Source organism: Musa acuminata, chromosome BXJ3-10 (assembly GCF_036884655.1).
Source record: "Musa acuminata AAA Group cultivar baxijiao chromosome BXJ3-10, Cavendish_Baxijiao_AAA, whole genome shotgun sequence".
Lineage (NCBI taxonomy): Eukaryota > Viridiplantae > Streptophyta > Magnoliopsida > Zingiberales > Musaceae > Musa > Musa acuminata.
This window is the reverse complement of record NC_088358.1, coordinates 7,710,001-7,728,278: the sequence shown is the minus strand read 5'-3', so window position 1 is coordinate 7,728,278 and position 18,278 is coordinate 7,710,001. Positions and strand designations below refer to the sequence as shown.

General features: G+C 46.7%; 2 protein-coding genes across 5 annotated transcripts; both read right to left on the bottom strand.

Moving 5' to 3' along the window:
* Nucleotides 1-8,965: 8,965 nt before the first annotated feature.
* Nucleotides 8,966-15,519, bottom strand: LOC103999847 (transcription termination factor MTERF4, chloroplastic). Of its 4 annotated transcripts, none has more exons than XR_672817.3 (3): nt 13,766-15,519; nt 12,384-12,511; nt 8,966-9,356 (listed from the first exon to the last, which is right to left on the bottom strand). XR_672817.3 is itself a non-coding variant. In XM_009421724.3 (2 exons), exon 1 carries the CDS (start codon nt 15,441-15,443, stop codon nt 13,911-13,913), a length of 1,533 nt encoding a protein of 510 aa, XP_009419999.2. In that variant the 5' UTR covers nt 15,444-15,519; the 3' UTR covers nt 8,966-9,356; nt 13,908-13,910. The 4 variants fall into 4 exon arrangements, 1 of the variants encoding a protein (XP_009419999.2); XR_672818.3 differs by having other exon boundaries at nt 13,908-15,519; XR_672819.3 differs by lacking the exon at nt 12,384-12,511.
* A 297-nt stretch (nt 15,520-15,816) lies between these two features.
* LOC135651009 (pectinesterase-like) lies at nt 15,817-18,205 on the bottom strand. Its single transcript, XM_065170770.1, has 3 exons — nt 17,230-18,205; nt 16,744-16,904; nt 15,817-16,653 (listed from the first exon to the last, which is right to left on the bottom strand). Exons 1-3 carry the CDS (start codon nt 18,153-18,155, stop codon nt 15,956-15,958), a joined length of 1,785 nt encoding a protein of 594 aa, XP_065026842.1. The 5' UTR covers nt 18,156-18,205; the 3' UTR covers nt 15,817-15,955.
* Nucleotides 18,206-18,278: the final 73 nt, after the last annotated feature.

Below are 18,278 nucleotides of genomic sequence, written 5' to 3'. Positions count from 1 at the left end.
ACGGATTGGCTACCTCGAGTGGCGCAGGCGCGGGAGTGGTGTTATCAGCCCCCGACGGACGTTTGTTCAAACGTTCCCTCCGCTTCGGGTTTCAAGCTACCAACAACGAAGCCGAATATGAGGCACTCCTGGCGAGACTCAGACTGGCCCTCGAGATGTAGGTGAATGCCATTCACGTCCTCACCAATTTGTAGCTGGTGGCCGAGCAACTCAGCGGCGGATACGAGGCTAGGGAACCTACCATGGCAAAAAACTTGGCAGAGGTAAAAAGCCGAGCCTCCGACTTCTCTCGCTTTACGATATCTAAGGTGCCGAGGAGTCAAAACAAGCGAGCCGATGAGCTGGCCAAACTGGCCTCAAGGTCGGACCCTGAAGTCCAACCCGAGATCGAAGAGATTCCTTTCCGAGCTATCTCGATCTCGGTCGTGTCTTCAGCCGACGCGCATACCACATGGGTGCAGGAGATGCTGCGCTTCAAGCGTGACGGGATTCTTCCCACCGATGAGGCTGCGGCTCGGCGCATCCGCCAAATGCAGGCATGGTACTCCGAGGTGAACGGACGGCTCTACAAGCGGTCCTTCTCACATCCTCTACTGCGATGACTCGGGACTGAAGAAGCTCGGACGGTCCTGGCCGAGGTCCATGAGGGGATTTGCGGAGAGCATATCACTGGACGGACCTTGGCTTACAAAATCCTTCGCCAAGGATACTATTGGCCCACCATGTCCCGAGATGTAAGATCTTACATACAACGGTGCGACCCGTGCTAGAGGCACGCCCGAACGCCGCGGCAGCCTGCTGTTCCGCTCACCCCCATTGACTGTGTGTGGCCATTCGCACAATGGGGATTGGACCTCCTCGTCCCTTTCCCACCAGCCTCGGGACAATGGAGATACATCATCGTGGGAGTAGATTACTTTACCAAGTGGGTTGAGGCCGAGCCACTAGCAACGATCACAGAACAACAAGTGGAGAAGTTCATCTAGAAAAATATCTTGACTCGGTTCGGCTTGCCCAGAACCAACATCACGGACAACGGATCCCAGTTCGCCAGAATGAGGTTCCGAGAGTTCTGCGCGAACTACAGGATTCAACTGAAGTTCAGCTCGGTAGCCCACCCCCAGGCGAATGGACTAGCGGAGGTAACCAATCGATCCATCCTGGACGGGCTCAAGAGAAGAGTGTTTACGGCCCGATCGGCCTGGGTGGACGAGCTCCCTAGCATCTTGTGATCCCTACGGATGACCCCCAAAACCACGATTGGAGAATCCCCCTACAGCCTCGCGTTCGGAACCGAGGCCGTGTTGCCACCTGAAGTGGTCTTCCCCATAGTCCAGATGGAAAACTACGATGAGAGGATGGTGAACCAAGGATTACAAGCCTGTCTCGACTTGCTCGAGGAGCGACGTGCAGACGCACACTTGAAAGCCCTCTCCTACAAAAGGGCCATCGCTAGAATCTACAACTGGAAGGTATGACCCCGACCGATTAAATTAGGCGACCTGGTACTACGCAAGGCCAAAGTCAGTGATCTGACCCGAGTGTGCGGTAAGCTTGCCCCTAGTTGGGAAGGGCCTTATCGGGTTATCGACGTCGTTAGGGTCGGCACGTATCGGCTTGCAACCATGCAAGGTCACCCTCTACCGAGGACGTGGAACATGCAAAATCTTAAAAAGTTTTTCGTATAATAGGAAGCAAAATGGACAAGACAGAAGTATGAGCAAAATTTTCCATTTCAAATAAAATCAGGTTACAAAGACCAGACAAGTTACAACGTTGACCGACCCTTAAGTTATTACAATTTTCTACCCTATCTCTCGTGGGCCTCGACGCTATCATCAAATGGGACTTCATCCGGCATGTCAACATTCTTGTCCTCGGGGAGAGAGGCGAAGGGGTTTTCCTCGATCTCTAGACCGGGGTGGCGCGCTTTGAATCGGGCCAGGGCAATCCGGTACCCATATTCATAGGTAACCTGCCTCGACTGGACCAAGCCGAGTTGGAAGCCCGAGGACTGTTTGTAGTCCTCGATCAACTTCTTGTCTTTCTCCGGCCGCTGATTCATCTCGATGACCAAGGCCTTGGAGGCCCCCTTCGCCTCGACAAGCGCCCCCTCTAGCTTTTGAGTAAGGGCGATTGCATCATTCCGGGCTAGGCGCGCCTCGGTCCGAGTCACCCTCAGGAGCGTCTGGAGCTCTTTATTCTGCTCCTCGGCCGCCCGTACCTCGGATTTAAGGCACGTAACCTTAGCCTCCAGACCCAAGGCACGCTCCTCGGCCGCCACTACCTCGGATTTGAGATGCATCGCCTCTGCCTCTAGATCCGAGGCATGCTGCTCGGCCACCGCGACCGCCTCCGGAGCCGCTCCCGCGCGGACCTCCTCGATCTGCCGACGCAGCTCCGCGTTGCAGTCACTCAAAACGCCGAGGGCCCGACCCACGTCGCGCATGCGGTCCATCAATGCCATGACGTAATGATGGCCCTGCAGGGAAGAGGAGTCAGGACAGGTACCATTCGAGCATAAATAGGGAGCCGATGGCGAGGCACTTACCCATAGCAGCGACTTTGCGGACTTGCCAAGTAAAACATTTGAGGGCATAAGGTACAATTCCCGAGCCATGTTGGGATGGAGCACACCTCGGGCGAACGAGGCCGCAACCTCCCCGTTAGCCCATATCCGATCCTTGCGGGTCAAGCCCACCCACCGGGCGACCAACGGGTCGGAGGGTTGGCCCTCCGGGAGTTCACCCATCACCCGAGCTTGGTAAGGCTCACCCTACGCTCCCACTGGGAGGTGACACAGGTCACGGATAGAAGGCTCCCAAGGCGCCTTCCCCACCTCCCTGCTCGGGCCGGCCTCGCCCCGACCGAGGTCCCATCTTCGATCGCGCCCGGCGGGTACGGTTACGCCTCCCTCCGGTTGAGTCACCGACGCGTCCGATTTCTTCTGGACCCCGGTCTTCGCCTTCTTCCGAGGCTGACCAGTCTCAAGTTCTACTGGGGCCTCTTTCAAGCTGACCCTCGGTTGGGACGGTTGATGTGGTGACGCGGCCGACGAAGAACGCCCCCCACGCACAGCAACCAGATTCACCATCTCTACATAAAAACACCGACATTGGTCAGAACACCAAAAACAATCTTTTAGAAAACCCTAACACTACCCACTAGGGCATACCTCGAGGCGCCGAGCTAAGACCCGCCTCGACTAGCCACCCCTCGGTCATCTTCTAGATGACTCGGGAGGCTAGGAGAATCTCCTTAAGTCGTCGGAGGTCACGGCGCTCCTCGTCGTTCAAGGTCGGAGCGGTGTTGTCAATCACGTGCGCCGCCCACCGGAGTCCGAAGCTCCAGCCCTCCGAGTGGCAAACATAAAAGAAGTGCCCCTTCCATCCCTTGTTACTGGAAGGAGCCCCGCTAATCCGGAAGCCTGGCCGGGCAGACAAGTAGTAACCCCCCGAACCCTTGGAAAGACAGAAACAAGAGAGGAAAATGGATCGGGTCGGGGTAATATTGGCATAGTGGCACTCCCCTAGGAAGGCCACAAGATAGCGCCAAGAGTTTGGTACCATCTGGGATGGGGAAATACGCCACCATGAGATACAAGAGTTGATGATAGGGTGCAAGGGGAAGCGTAACCCGGCCTCAAGGGCGAAACCCTTTGGGATGGGGTCGTACGCCCGTTGCCCTGGCTCAGGGGCAATAAGAACGAATTCCTCCGAGATATCGTAACGTCCCCGGAGGTAGCCAAGCGATGACTCGCTCACAGTGGAGTCGAGGTGTGCGGCCACATTAGGGCTTCGAGAGCCCGAGCCGCTTTCTCGTCAGATGACGAGCTGGGGCTCGGTGGCAATGTTTTCTCTCCGACGTTACTTGAGGTAGAAGGTGAAGAAGGCAACGGCGAAGAAGAAGGGGAAGCCATCCTTACCGACCTTGGGAAGGAGAAGCAGGACAGCCGATTCAAACGAAGCAATATGGTCCGAAGAAGCAACTAAGAGAATGCAGGTAAGGAGACGTGCAGGAAGCCGACTGCACGCTATTTATAGGCAAAATCCCACCAAAAACGACCCTTCCTCTCCTGAAGCACGTTACGTCAGGCAGACCAAACGTCACTTCGCCATAAATATGGCTTGACATTGCAGCCAACGGGTACGCAGTGCGGATGCTGAAGCACTGGTCTTCTCGTTCTCGAAAACTGACGACCCCCTAAAGTGACTGTCCCTTAGACTCCTACACGGGTAGGAAAGGACCTGCCCACTCGCATCCACGCATCACTACCTTGTTGGTCCTAGCTAAGTAGCTTCTCGACTACGTGTTGCCCAAGACCACAACCTCTGCGCGGCCTACCCGCTTGAGTCGTGCTCCTTGGCTGCATGTTGCCCGAGACCACAACCTCTGCTCAGCCTACCCGACTGAGTCGTGCTCCTCGACTGCATGTTGCCTGAGACCACAACCTCTATGCAGCCTGCCCGCTTGAGTCATGCTCCTCGGCTGCATGTTGGTAGAGACGACGACCTCTGCGTGGCCTACCCGCCTGAGTTGTGCTCCTCGGCTGCATGTTGCCCGAGACTACAACCTCTGCTCAGCCTGCCCGATTGAGTCGTGCTCCTCGGCTGCGTGTTGCCCAAGACCACAACCTCTGCTTGGCCTGCCCACCTGAGTCATGCTCCTCAGCTGCATGTTGCTCGAGACCACAACCTCTACTCGGCCTACCCGACTGAGTCATGCTCCTCGGCTGCATGTTGCCCGAGACCACAACCTCTGCGTGGCTTGCCTGCCTGACTCGTGCTCCTCAGCTGCATGTTGCCTGAGACCACAACCTCTGCTCGGCCTACCCGATTGAGTCGTGCTCCTCGACTGCATGTTGCCCGAGACCACAACCTCTGCGCGGCCTGCCCGCCTGAGTTGTGCTACTCAACTGCGTGTTGCCCGAGACCACAACCTTTGCTCGGCCTACCCACCTGAGTCATGCTCCTCAGTTGAATACTGCCCAAGACCACCGCTGCACGCCCAACCCTCCTTAGATACTAAACTCCACGATTCCCACACCCCTGGCAACGGACCGGCAATCGCCCGGCAGGGATAGTTTCTTAAAGCTGAAGCCATGCCTCGGACCCCTCTTTACAACAACCGATGCATAGCTTCCTTCAGAGGGGGAATATGATGAGGGTAATAATGGCAATAAGACTCGGGTTGACATCAGCTGCCCTAGATGATGCCTCGCGCCTCTATTAACCTGACAACACCTGGTCAACATGGACCGGAACGTCGACTGAGGCACATTAACATCCTGCTCAAGCTCGGTCCTTCACGCCACGCCAACATCGGTGTCAGACGTTACCAGGAGTAAGATCCTGCTCCCTGCAAGCGGGCACATCAAGCAACGATAACCTTTACTATAAAAACCCTCGCGCTCCGAGGAAAAGGGGGAGAGACAACAAAAAAACCCCTTGCGACTATTCACTAACTTGATTGTCGGAGGGGTCGGGCCGAGCTCTTCCGACCCGACCTGTTGGCAGGTATGAAGGCGGAGCGCCTCTCTCGGACACCAAAAGGGGAGCCCTATCCCGGAAAAGACGACGGACCCGTCCCCGATCACGCCTAGCGAAGTCAGCCACCCTAGCAGTCTCCCGGGTTCCCCAGGAAGATCCCTGCCCATTCGGACCCGAACCAAGCCGCGTCGGCCCCGAGGCCATGGCTTAAAGGTGTTGACACAAACACTGCTACAGCGGCAGCGTCTAGGGCTGCGAATAAGGTCGATCCGACTGCTGCGGCGGTAGGTTTGCCAGTGCTCACAAGATCTCTATTGCTGTAGAGCTCCAATGCGGGCATGGTGGGAGTAGTCCCCGGTGCCCAGATTTTTCTCGATGTCAGCAGCCCCCTCTCCAAGCTGCAAACTGGTTGGTTCTCCTTGTTGCCTTGCTCTGTGATCATGTGAAAGATCTTCCCTTTTCGGCTCTGGAATCGCCGATAGGTGTTTGGGGATTTGCCCCTGCGTAGAGCTCCCCATGGCAAGAAGGCACTCGCTTCGGTGTTTCTTGGAGATTAAAAATGGAGCATGCACCGTAGATCTTGAGCATGTTGGAAAGAATAGAAGATGAAGAATTATTGAAGAAGTTTTATTTAAGAAGCTTTATTAATGAAGCTTGAATGCATTAACATGTCTTTCTCTTATTTATATAGATTAGGAGGAAGGATTTTCCTAGAGAGATTTCCTCATATAGTTGGAGAAATCTTATCTATTATCATGCCCCTGCAAGATGGTGCTCCTGTCAAGGATACCAATGCAAAGCAAATAGTTTACAAGCGAGAGGCTTTGTGAGTAGGGCAAGAGCATATCGTTGCTGTTGCTGTTGTTGTGGCTGCGACGACGATGGCGACGATGACGGCAACGACTGTAGTAGAGGAGAAAGCTACGACAATGGAGAAAGCTATAACAATGCTGTAGCAGAGGAAGAAACCACAGCAGAGGAGGAAGCTGTAACGATGTTGCAGTGATGCTACAATAGAGGAGGAAGCTACAACGATGTTGCAGTGATGCTATAGTAGAGGAAGAAGCTGTAGTGATGTTACAGTAGAGGTACAGCAGAGGAGGTAGCATGGAGGAAAAGAGAGAAGGAATGGGCAGGGGTTGGAGAGGGATCCACTACCGAGGGTGAGTAGTCGATCGGACCAAAACAGGCCTCATTATTGTGGGTGCACCAGATGGCAACACTGGGTGTGGTCACTGCAACGGCTGGGGTAGCAGCGAAGGCATCACGTATCGTACAACAAACGGAGAAGGAAGTCCGACAGGAAAGTGAGTCTGGTGGGAAAGAGTTCCCCCCTTCTCTGCTCTGTAGAGACAAGGGATGTGGTGAATGGCAAGCTTCAATGACCGTGAAGCATCGCAAGCTTATTGAAGAAATTTACATTCCTCTCCTATTTATACATATTAGGAGGGAGGATTTTCCTCAACAAAATAGAAGGTTTCCCTCAATAGAGTAGAAAGATTTCTTCATATAGTTAAAGAAATCTTATCGGCTATCAGGGCATTAATGGATTTCCATCATCTACCTGGACATTCATATTCACATCCAATGAAGTCATTCATATTCACATCCAATGAAGTGGAAAAATTCTCTGTGAATCTTCAGCTTTAATTATATGTTATGTTGTTAAAGTTTTGAGCACTAGGTGTCTAGCATCGAAAAGTAAAGTAAATCACCACATGTTTTAGGACAAGGATTTGTTTTTCTCTCTGTCTGCTGTGCCCATTGGCAGATAAAGAAAAAGTCTTCATGTACATCCTGTTAAACATCAAAGTGAGCACACAGATGCTCTTTCCAACGGCATCTTAAGACTTTTAAGTTTACAGAAACTTGGTACATGCATATCCTGTACAGGATATGAATCTTTTGGAATTCCGCCACACAACAAAATCCATTCTGTTCCTCATATGTTGCTAATAGATATATTTCTACTTGTCATTTTGGTGGGATAGATTAACTAGTATATATTAGTACCACTCCGTTTGATTTTTAGTTGTACCAGTTCCGCATTGCTGCATAAAAGCATTGAAAAATCACAAATTACTGGAGCCCAGAATCAGTGTTTCATATAGGAATTCTTTTATTGCTTTAGTTTCTGATACCTAAATGAATTTCCTGTCCGTGCTGCTAGGAAGGTCTCATTATCTGGAGCTGCATGTGAACAATGCAAACACGGTTGATTGTATCTAATTAAAATATCCTTGTGATTTAAACTTTGCTTATATACTAAATGGTAAAAGTGCTGGTTTTTCACCATCTAATTTCATAGATGTGTCATGTCCTCAATTTAGAACAATTGTAGTAGCTGCACTGACAATTCAATGTTTTGTTCTTAAATAACAGCTCATTTTCAATTCAAAGTTCTCTCTTTAGTCTTCTGCTGCATTAATAAGTTGATCAATGTTACATGAAACAGTGAAACTTATATTCAATAGGCTGACTGAAACTTTTTCCTTGTTTTTTGTTGTTGAGATAAGCTAGCTGTTGCCTACATTTTTTTGCCACTTAAAAAGACTGGATAGCATTTTGTTAGTAATGTTGTCCGCATGTTGTTAGTGTCTTTCCAAGTGTTTATCCTTTTCCTATTCATCTATCTTCCCTCTACATAATTACCATGTTATCTTATTTTTATCTGTCATGATGGCCCTTGTTCTCACTGGGCTAATTATTGATCAGGTTGGCAGGCAAGGCACCATATGCTTCAGTGAAACCACCAGATGACATAGAAATGACTTACGAGCAAATGCTTGGTTACAACTGTCACTGAGCTTCGACTTTGACAACTTCAACTTACTAAGATTAATAGCTATGACCTTCCCGTATTTCATGAACATTATGCTAAGTAATTCTCATGTCAACAGACTAATGCTTACGAAATGTAATGGATGGACTATACTGTTTCCTAGATAAAAGGCATTCAGCTTTACGTATACTACTATTGTTGAGCCTTTAAGGATATGGACTCGAGACCTTTGAGGAATAATTATTTACCATTCCAGGAGAATCTTTGAACTGGGCCTACGGAAAATATAATAGTTCTGGATATAGCTGCAAACATGTTCTTGAACAAGCTATCTTATGATCTGGGCATTTAGACAAGTTGGAACAGCAGGACTGCTACAGATGGAAAACAGGAAAAAGAAGCTTCAAGTGCTAATAATTAGGATCAGACCAGATGGGTTCAGTTCAAGAAATGTCACAAATGTGTCATTGAAATCACTATATAATCTACCACCTGAACAATGAACCATGGAAGTAAGTGTGTCATATATCAATCAGCTGCTTGAAGATGAGTGTCAAAACATTCAATACACATGAAAGTAGATAACTTATAATGAACTCTATAGAAATTGTAGCACCTCAACACACTCAATATGTTATGAAAACACAACTGACCGAAAAAAAAAAAAAAAAAAAAAAAAATCAACTACCAAAAATCCACCGAAAATTCTTATTTGCATTCTAACTTTGTACCAGACTCCATATGGGTAAACACCAACCAGGATGAAGCCTTCATGGATGAGCAACACTTAGGTAAAACTTGCTACCTGGCCATTGTCATGGACAAATAATCCACCAGAAAAGGTGGGGGAACAATCATGAGATTAGTACCAAAATCCACCTCACAATATGAAATGGCACCATATTTGATAATACAATTATGAAAATATAATTACACAGAGACAAGTAGACCACACGTCTGATGATAGCATGTGCCATGCAATTCCAGCCTTTCATCTGTTCTTGGAGACGGGTAGCTTTGATGAAAGTCATTCTACTGGGAAGATTTTCCAGATCATATAAGTTAAATCCTCCATTTAGTTGACCCTGTATGTTCAATGACAATGTGGTGATAGAAAAACAATGGTAAATTAGCATCAAAATATTAATATTGGTAAACAAAACCTTACTAACAAATTGATGTAAGAAGTTGAAGAAATATTTCTTAAATACCAAATTATCAGACAGAAGTTTCCCAGAATGTCACTTTTGAGTATACACTTCACAAAACTAACCAGCAACAATGAATAAAAAATTTGTTGGAAGACAATGTCCTGTATGGTAAAAAATTTCAAAATACTATGCAAACCCCTTGAATCCTCTGCTTTATTTCATGAAATGTTTACTGTTGCCAGTTGATGTTCATGAACTTGTGAATAGGTAAAATGAGGACTTCATTATATTTCAAGTTGGTGTTTCAAAGTGTAGAAGTATGAAACAACTGACCATGACCATGGATCACGAAATTATTGATTGAAAAGATGCATGTCAAACGAACAATACTGACTTTAATTTTATAGAGATTATAATCCAGAAACTTGAGCCTAAAAATCTATTGGGCAATCTGATGCAAGTCCATCTAAATTGTTGACTTTAACAATGGATAAAAATATTCAAAGACTAAATGACAATAACCAAAACCTCTAGCTTCAATGCCTATAGCATCTTAATCCTAAAGAACACAAAACATAGTGATCGCCAAGAGTAAAGCAATAGCATCACAAGTCCAAAGATGACATTTCTATGTGCTAAGTGGATATTAAAATATAGAGATGTACACAACCAATTAGCTGAATCTGCAAATAAGTGTCATCCTGATCATTATTATTGCCAAACAAAAGATATGGAATTTGACTTTAAAACTTACAATGAAAATTCTTCATATCAACTACATTAAACATTTTAAGAAAAAGGGTAATTCGTAGTCAAACATATAAGAGGAATGTTAAGCATCATACTTGTTGCATGAACTTTTAGAACTTTTGGGGGCTCTAATAAGATGATATACTATGATGTCTGTACTCTGAAAAACTTAGGTCCTGTGCAATGTTAACACTTTACAAACCAAAAGCCTTTACATGCCAAAACTAAAGCCAAATTGACAGTCACAAGATATCAAGTCAACCTATTGGTTTCTCTTGGATGTATTATACAACGGCAAGTTGGGGGAGGAATTGCAGTATTCCTAGAATCACCATTAGTTCAGTAAGCAACACTGATATAAATGATCAATATGTCCTAGCTTATTTATATAGGAGGATACTACAAAACTAAATATACAAGGACCAATTGTAAGTAAGGCTGGTTTATGTTCTAAATATCAAAAGGTTCAGATGATACAAGGAGACAAAGGGTTCACTTAAGATGTTATGACCTCAAGACCTAAGGCAACCTGCATAGAATGTACTGGGATCAGTTGGAATGATGTGTTCGGCCAAGTTAGTATATCATGACAGAATTTTGTAGGAGAAAAGACAGAAATCAATTTGACTAAGAAAATTTTGCTTGATCTCGTAATCAAGTCAAACACAAAAAGCACTGAATTGAGGCATTTTTACATTCACATGGATCTCTAGATAAATTTTTGGCTTTGTTTATATAGAAATGATTTGTCTTTTTTGGTAAATTTGGGATAATATATGACATCTTGTGGCATCAACTCATGCTACATTAATTATGCGATCATGATCCTTAAAATAAAGCCAAACAATTATAATGCTATTGAATAACTACCTACTAATGACAAATTCTAATGCTAATATTACATGTTTAGTGTTGGATAATTGAAACATCCACTGTATTACAAACAACATTCCAAACAAGAACCAACTACCCCTACAAACTTCGTCACATCCATTGATTCTCAAGAAATGGATAGAAGGTTTTCTCACGTATAAAGTTCAAGTACAAAGCCAACTGCATGTTCAATAAGGTTCACAGGACCTGGTTCAAATTTGGAATTGCCATGAGATATAGGATTCAAATTGGCATACTGGCTAAGATAGATTGCTTGATCAGGTTAAAAATTTAGCTGGATACTAGCTATAATCACTGGGTAACAATCAGGAACCATCCAGGATCAAAATGAAGTAGACCAAAATCCACTTGTATCAAGTGTTACCAGGCAGACAGATTAAAAGATGGCCACAAATTAGTAGGAAATTAGTAGAAGCCACAGTGAATCTGTGAAAATTCAATTCATACAAAATCAGAGGAATAGACCAACACCCGATCAAACACAATTTGGTTTGATGTGGAGGCCAAAAGTTTCATTGACAAGTCCAGTCAATTCCAAAGTTCTTGAAAATTTCAGTGTAGATGTGGCTGATCCTGCAAATACTGTATTTAATTTGATTCCTGTGAAACCAGAGTATCTTCAAGTCTTCACTTTTAGTTTGATGCAGATTTTGGTCTTCCAATATTGCAGTTTCAGCCCCTAAGATTTTACTATGATTCACATGAAACATCATAAGAAAAAAATATTCCTCAACTATAGTTTCTAACATTCATCATGGTCATCTAGGACATTGCAACATATGTTTAGGACATCCTTTCTAGACTTCTGCATAAGAAGATTGGGACATGGATCCTTCCTTTTCTTGAAATGAGGTCACTGTAATGCAATTTGATTAACAAAAACCTCATTATCCAGAGGTCCAACCACTTATTAGAGTTAAAACTTGAAATAATTGAATACAAGAGGATAGCCTGTCACTTCCTTGTACATTCTTTGATCCCAATAACAACAGCAATGACATACGTAATTCAAAAGAAGGAAGAAGTATGGAGTGAAAAGAAAAAGGAGAATCAGCAACAGTTGTTGCCCAAGACAAACTTAACATTTTAGAAACATGTTTGGACTATGAGACCCATTTTTTGTATAAGAACATAACTGACACTTGACTGGCTCTAAGAATACCAGAACTTCTAGAAATTGAAATCTACTACCTCAAACTTCTATAAACAAAATCTTTAGCATAAAACATAAGGACTATGATACCAACACTAACAGTTTCCTCATAACCAAAGTTCATTGAAATATCAACTCATGGTTGGATATGGCTTGAGACTTACTGAACCAAATGCTTGCAGAGGCAGGCCCAGAAATATTTTGCACCTCATTGTTTAATTTGGACTCCAAATTTCTTGGTCAAAACGATGTCACTAAAATGAATAAATGAGTCCACAACAGCTACAACAACCTGTAATGATCAAAATTATTTGTGTTGGAAACATATAAATGATAGGTCTCAGCCTAATTACACTTTTCATCATAAAGTTACTGCTGTGTGAGGGTCTACTTCCTCTCTCCTGTAAACTACCACCATCTGTTAATCAAAGACCAAGACTGGGGCTTTGCCAGCAACAAATAGCAGAATTAATGGTCCAAGTTCGTACTTATAGCATGCATAATTTATTTAAATATTAACTAAATTGCGACATCAAAACTAAAACGTTTAAGCTCCAACAAAAACTAATCTACAATGATTCAGCCACTCTTTCAAGAAGAATTTTCTACTCATTAATCATTTATAGAAGTATTACTTAAATTGTGACATCGAAGTTGAAAAGTCAAAGCTCCATTAATAACTAATATGCAATGAGAGTCAGCTCTTCCAAAATGAATTGCTTATGAAGCAAAATTAATTTGAATTCGAGCATTTGTGACTTCTTTTCCCGGTTTCCACTTCACAAAATGGAAGCATTACACTTGGGAACCACTGGGAAATGATATCAATATATATAGTCTGATTGTTGGTCCAAGTATGTAACATACAGTATGTACCATTTATTAAAATATCAATTAAAAGTGACAATAAAACAGATAAATTAAAGTTCCAACAATAACTAAGTTGCAACGAGAGTCAGCTACTCTGTGAAAAGGAATTTCTTAGGGAGCAAAGTTATTTTTAATATAAGCACTTGTGACTTCTTTTACTGCTCTTCACTTCACTGAATGTAAGCATTATACTTGTCAACCACCAGGAAAAGATAACATAATATAAAGTCCACATAAAGAGACCTTACATAAAACTTAGCTAGTCAATGACACATAACAAAGTAACATGTAAAGCAAGACATCACCTTTAACAACAGGCAAGCTGAACTTTGACACAACTTAAGTTTGTTTAAATAATTGAGCTAGTAAAAAAGGTACCAAAAGCATGGTCCATAGAGGAAACTTCAAAGAAGAATTTAGACACAATGTAGGAGACAACAGTAACCAGGCTCTACAAGGATCATCCTTTGCAACTAAAGCATAGAACACACAGTTAATTAGCAGATATAGGAAATGCATAAAAGGTCTTGCTTCATACAATTGGACTATGTTCAAAATTAAAAGTTACTTAGATTCACATGTTTGAATGGAATATTTGGCTAGTATTAAGAAGTTGGTTTCATTTGAAGTAATAAATAAGAAATGTAATCTGTATGAAAAGGTCTTAAGAGCTTACTAGCTTAGTGGATTTCTTTCTAGAGAAAATAGGAGGTTGATGGAGGCAGTTTGACAGCAAGCGTGAAAGAAACAGATGATCAAATACATGGCTTGAAGTATGAATATTCCAAAGGCAGTTCAGTTCACTGTAGAAAGCTGACCTACTAAAGTGAAATGGTTCGTCGGTAGAGCACTTCCTCATCACTTTCATCCTCCTCTTTGTCCGAGACCAAGTGGCTTCTTGGCATTTCTAATTTCCCACCCATGACAAAAGGAGGGCCCGGGGCATCTGCCTCAATATAATCACCCCGCAACCTCTCCTCGAACCTCTGATCGCTACAATTCAAGAACCAATCCAGTGTACATCTGATTCCTTTATTTACCAGCCTCTGGTACCTTGGCTTGATCCGGGACTCTAGGCTATATGTAAAGTACTCTGGGAACTCAAACAACTCCTGCACGGGCTGTTTCATCTCACTCTTGAAGAAGTAATAGCTATTCTTCATAAGCTCGACCCGACAGGCAAGCAACTGAGGACACTTGACGACCATGTTAGCCACATCCTCATCCGGGATGCCACGGCCCCGTAAAAACTCGATAGGCTTCAACATAACACTTTGATGGAGACTTACAATCTGGGGCATCTTCTCCATCGCCCGCGTGAACCCATCAGGATCTATCTTGAGTTTCAAATTGAAGAAGTATTGCTGCGTCGAGAGCTTAGCTTTGAGGGGCAGTCCGAGAATCTGGGGGAATTGGGCGATGACCGATGGCAGGGACTCTCCGCGCACCCCAAAACTGAGGAGAGCATCAACATTTGGCTTGACTGTCTCCTCGAGATCATAGCCAAGGATGTAGGGTCGCTTCTCGAGCATCTTGGCGAGGATCCGCTTGGGGAAGCCAAGGGACACCAAGAACTCAACGAGGGGCTTGATGGTGGTGCCGACGCGCATGCCAAGGAAGAAGGGGTATTGGGTGACCATGGGTCCGATGTCCCGGGGCCAGAGGCCGATGCTGACGAGGTAGCCGACGGAGGTGCTCATGGTGCCCTCGGGCTTGAAGCCTAGGAGCTCCGGATAGCGCTGGAGGACATAGGGGATGTCAGATCGCTCGACGTCGAGGCCGCGGAGGAACTTGACGACGGGTGCGAGCTCGACGACGACACTGGCGTGGAGGACCTGAGGGTAGGCGCGGACAAATTCGCCGAGGCGGGGACGAGGAACGCCGAGCTTCTCGAGGTAGCCGAGGACGGGTATCATGTTCTTGCGGACGCTGCAAGCAAGGAGGAGCGGGTAGGCGTTGAGGTCATCGACGGAGAGGCCAAGGCGGGTGAGGAAGTCGACGCGCTCGCGCATGACGTCGACGGAGGAGGGCAGCTCGAGGTCGGCGAGCTCGTCGGGGGCGATGCCCAGAGACTTGAGATAGTCGGAGATGATGACGCGCGACACCAGGCGCTCCTTGCGCCCCTGGATGACGCCCCATGTCACCGACGGAAGCTCGTACTCAGGGAACTTGGAGGAGGAGGACAACGACGACGAAGGCGATCCCTTCTCCCCGGGGACGGCGGTGGAGTAACGGGATCGGCGGCTGGCGGAGGCCTCTCCGGCAGCCGACGCATGGCAGGCAGGGTTTGGGAGCAGAGGAAGGGGGCGAGAGATCGAGAACAGTGGGGGTTTTCTTCGGACTACAAAATTCATGGAGGAGAGAGAGAGAGAGAGGGAGGAGGAGGAGGAGGAGATGGTAGGGTTTTAGTATAGTGGGAAGAGGAGATCAGCTTGAGAGAACGGGTCGGCTGGGAGGACACTAGAAGCATTTGACCTGTTAATGGGCCACATAAACGGACCAATACATGGGCTGGCCCATAATTCTTTGATCCTTTATATATATATATATATATATATATATATATATATATATATATATATATATATATATATATATATATATATATATATATATATATATATATATATATATATATAGGTAGAATTGATCATTATTAGCACATAATGATGTATTTGATTGTAATAATACGTTCGATGTTTCATATCGTTAAAGACACTGTATCAATGACCAAAAAGCTTAATGATCTCATCTGATGTAGGAACATTACAGCTTCTCCTTCAAGTATCCCATCAGTACAAAATAACCTCATCAATTCCATGACGTCTCTCACATATTTGAGGTAGCAAAGCGAGGGGTGCAGTGCTCATTGGCCATAGAGACCCAAGCGAACAGGCGTGCCCGTCTTGGGGATCCAGTCGTCTCCCTGAATGAATGGTGCAATGGTGTAGGCTTTGGCTTCGTTCTGGCCAATGACCTTAAACCCTGGCCAGTTCACCCGCTTGGAGGTGTCAGCACCGGGGCCTTTGTTGTTGTACTCGCGGTAGGACAAGGTGGCCAGGGCGAAGTCGCCGTTCCATGGCGTGTAGCCGTCGGGGTGGATGAAGCTTCCGATGTCGGATTCCATGATGACTGTGTGAGAGTATTCCTGCCACGGGCGGGCGAGGTAGCTGGGGATCTTGGCGACATCGGGGACGAGGGCGTCGTCGGCGACGAAGCGGCATTTCTGGACGATGAAGCCGGTGTCCTCTTGGGGGATGTTGCGGCCCTGGGCGAGGACGATGTTCTGCTGGTTGTCCAGGGGGCGGCGCACGGTCATGATGCAATTCTGGAACACGGCGGACGCGTCCCCGAAGATGAAGTCGATGGTGCCGCTGATGAGGCAGCCGCGGTAGAACTGACGGTGGCTGTGGGCGTAGAGCGTGTCCTGGTACCCCTCCATCCTGCAGTTGAGGAAGATGGCGCGGTCGGATTGCACGCGGAGCGCCACCGCCTGGTGCTTCGCGGCGCCCGCCGTGTTCTGGAATCCCATGGCGATGGCCACGAACCCATCGGCAACCGCAGCTGCCAACACGAGAAAGCCAGCGGCATCAGCTCATCTATTCCTCCCAAGGTGGAACATATATAGTTCCTTCGCCGATCGTTTCGACCTACCGAAGGTTGCGGTGTTGAAGGTCTTCACGCCGTCAATGAAGTTCTTGCTCCCGGCGACCACTGTCTTCCTTGAACCATCGCCATACATGGTGACGTTTACCATGTAATTGTCGACCAACACAGTCTCCTCGTACACTCCCTCCTTCACGTGGATCACATACCTTCAAACACGAAGAACAGCCATCTCAAGTTGCAGTGGCTTGTATTCCTTCTCTGATATATATATGTATATATATATGTATATGTATACATATACATATATATACATATGTATACATATATATACATATGTATACATATATATACATATAAATATACATATATATATATATATATATATATGTGTGTGTGTGTGTGTGTGTATTGTGTGTGTGTGTGTGTATTACTCATGCGTATACTTGCATACAATCAGTTGATTTAAGAGGACGGAAGCTTATTGATCAAAGTACTGCAGCATTAATGCGTCGGGGCTGATCAAGAACAAACCTTCCATCATAATTCTTTGGAATCTTGGCGAGTGCATCCGAAATGGTGGTGAAATCTCCGCTTCCATCCTTGGCGACCGTAACATTGGGCGTGAGTTGCTTGGTGGCTTTACTCAGAAGTATCCTGCGGTCGCTGTCGGACACCCATGAAGGCGCACCATCTTCATGGTAGGCCGGCTCGACCGGCTCTGCTTCAAGGAGGCGGCGATGGAAGCCGGAGACGTGAAGGAGAGAGAGGAAGGAGGACATCTTTCCGACGATGGCCAAAGCATTGCTCGTAATCTGCTTCGCGGAAGTCATGGCAGTCTGCATCTTGGTTTTCAGGTCCCCCTCCGGGAATCCCTCGATGCACGTCTGTTGGGAGGCGGCGACGGCGCTCAGCCAGTTCTTCAGCTCGTGGACCTGCTCGGGGAGCTTGTCGAGGTGGTGCGCGTCGATGGTGCTCAACACCTTCGCCAGGTCATTCACGGCGTACCGGTGCATCTCCTTGCAGATACCGACGGCGTCCTTCACCGACGGGTCGTCGGACTTGATGGAGTCGGACTTGTTGAAGGCCATGCCAACCTCGTCGACGAGGGCGGAGACGGCTGCCCTCACCAGGTCCTTGGGCTTCGAACTCTCATTGACGAATTTCTTCAGGCTCGACTGGCAGGCACTCTCGTAGTCGGTCGACGAACACATGACCTGAATGGCCGAGCTGGTGTGGAATGCCCGCTTGGAGGCGGAACCGCCGGAGGCGCTCGACCCGTCAGAATCGCCCGAGTCGCTGGGGCCATTGGCTTTGTATTGAACCACGACGCCGACCACCGCGAGGACCAGCACGACGGAGGTGGTGGCGCCAGCGATCATGAGGCGCTTCCGCTTAATCTGCTGCCTTTCGGCCCTCCGGCGCTCCGAGAGGGGCCCAAAGTCCTGAAAGGCAGACATGGTTGGGATAGATCGCAGGGGGTTTCGTGGATTTCCTTCCTTCCCTCCTCCCTCCTCCCTCCTTCCTCCTCTCTGCTTGATGTATTTATTGGCGGGCAGAGGGAAGATAAAGAAAGGTTAAGG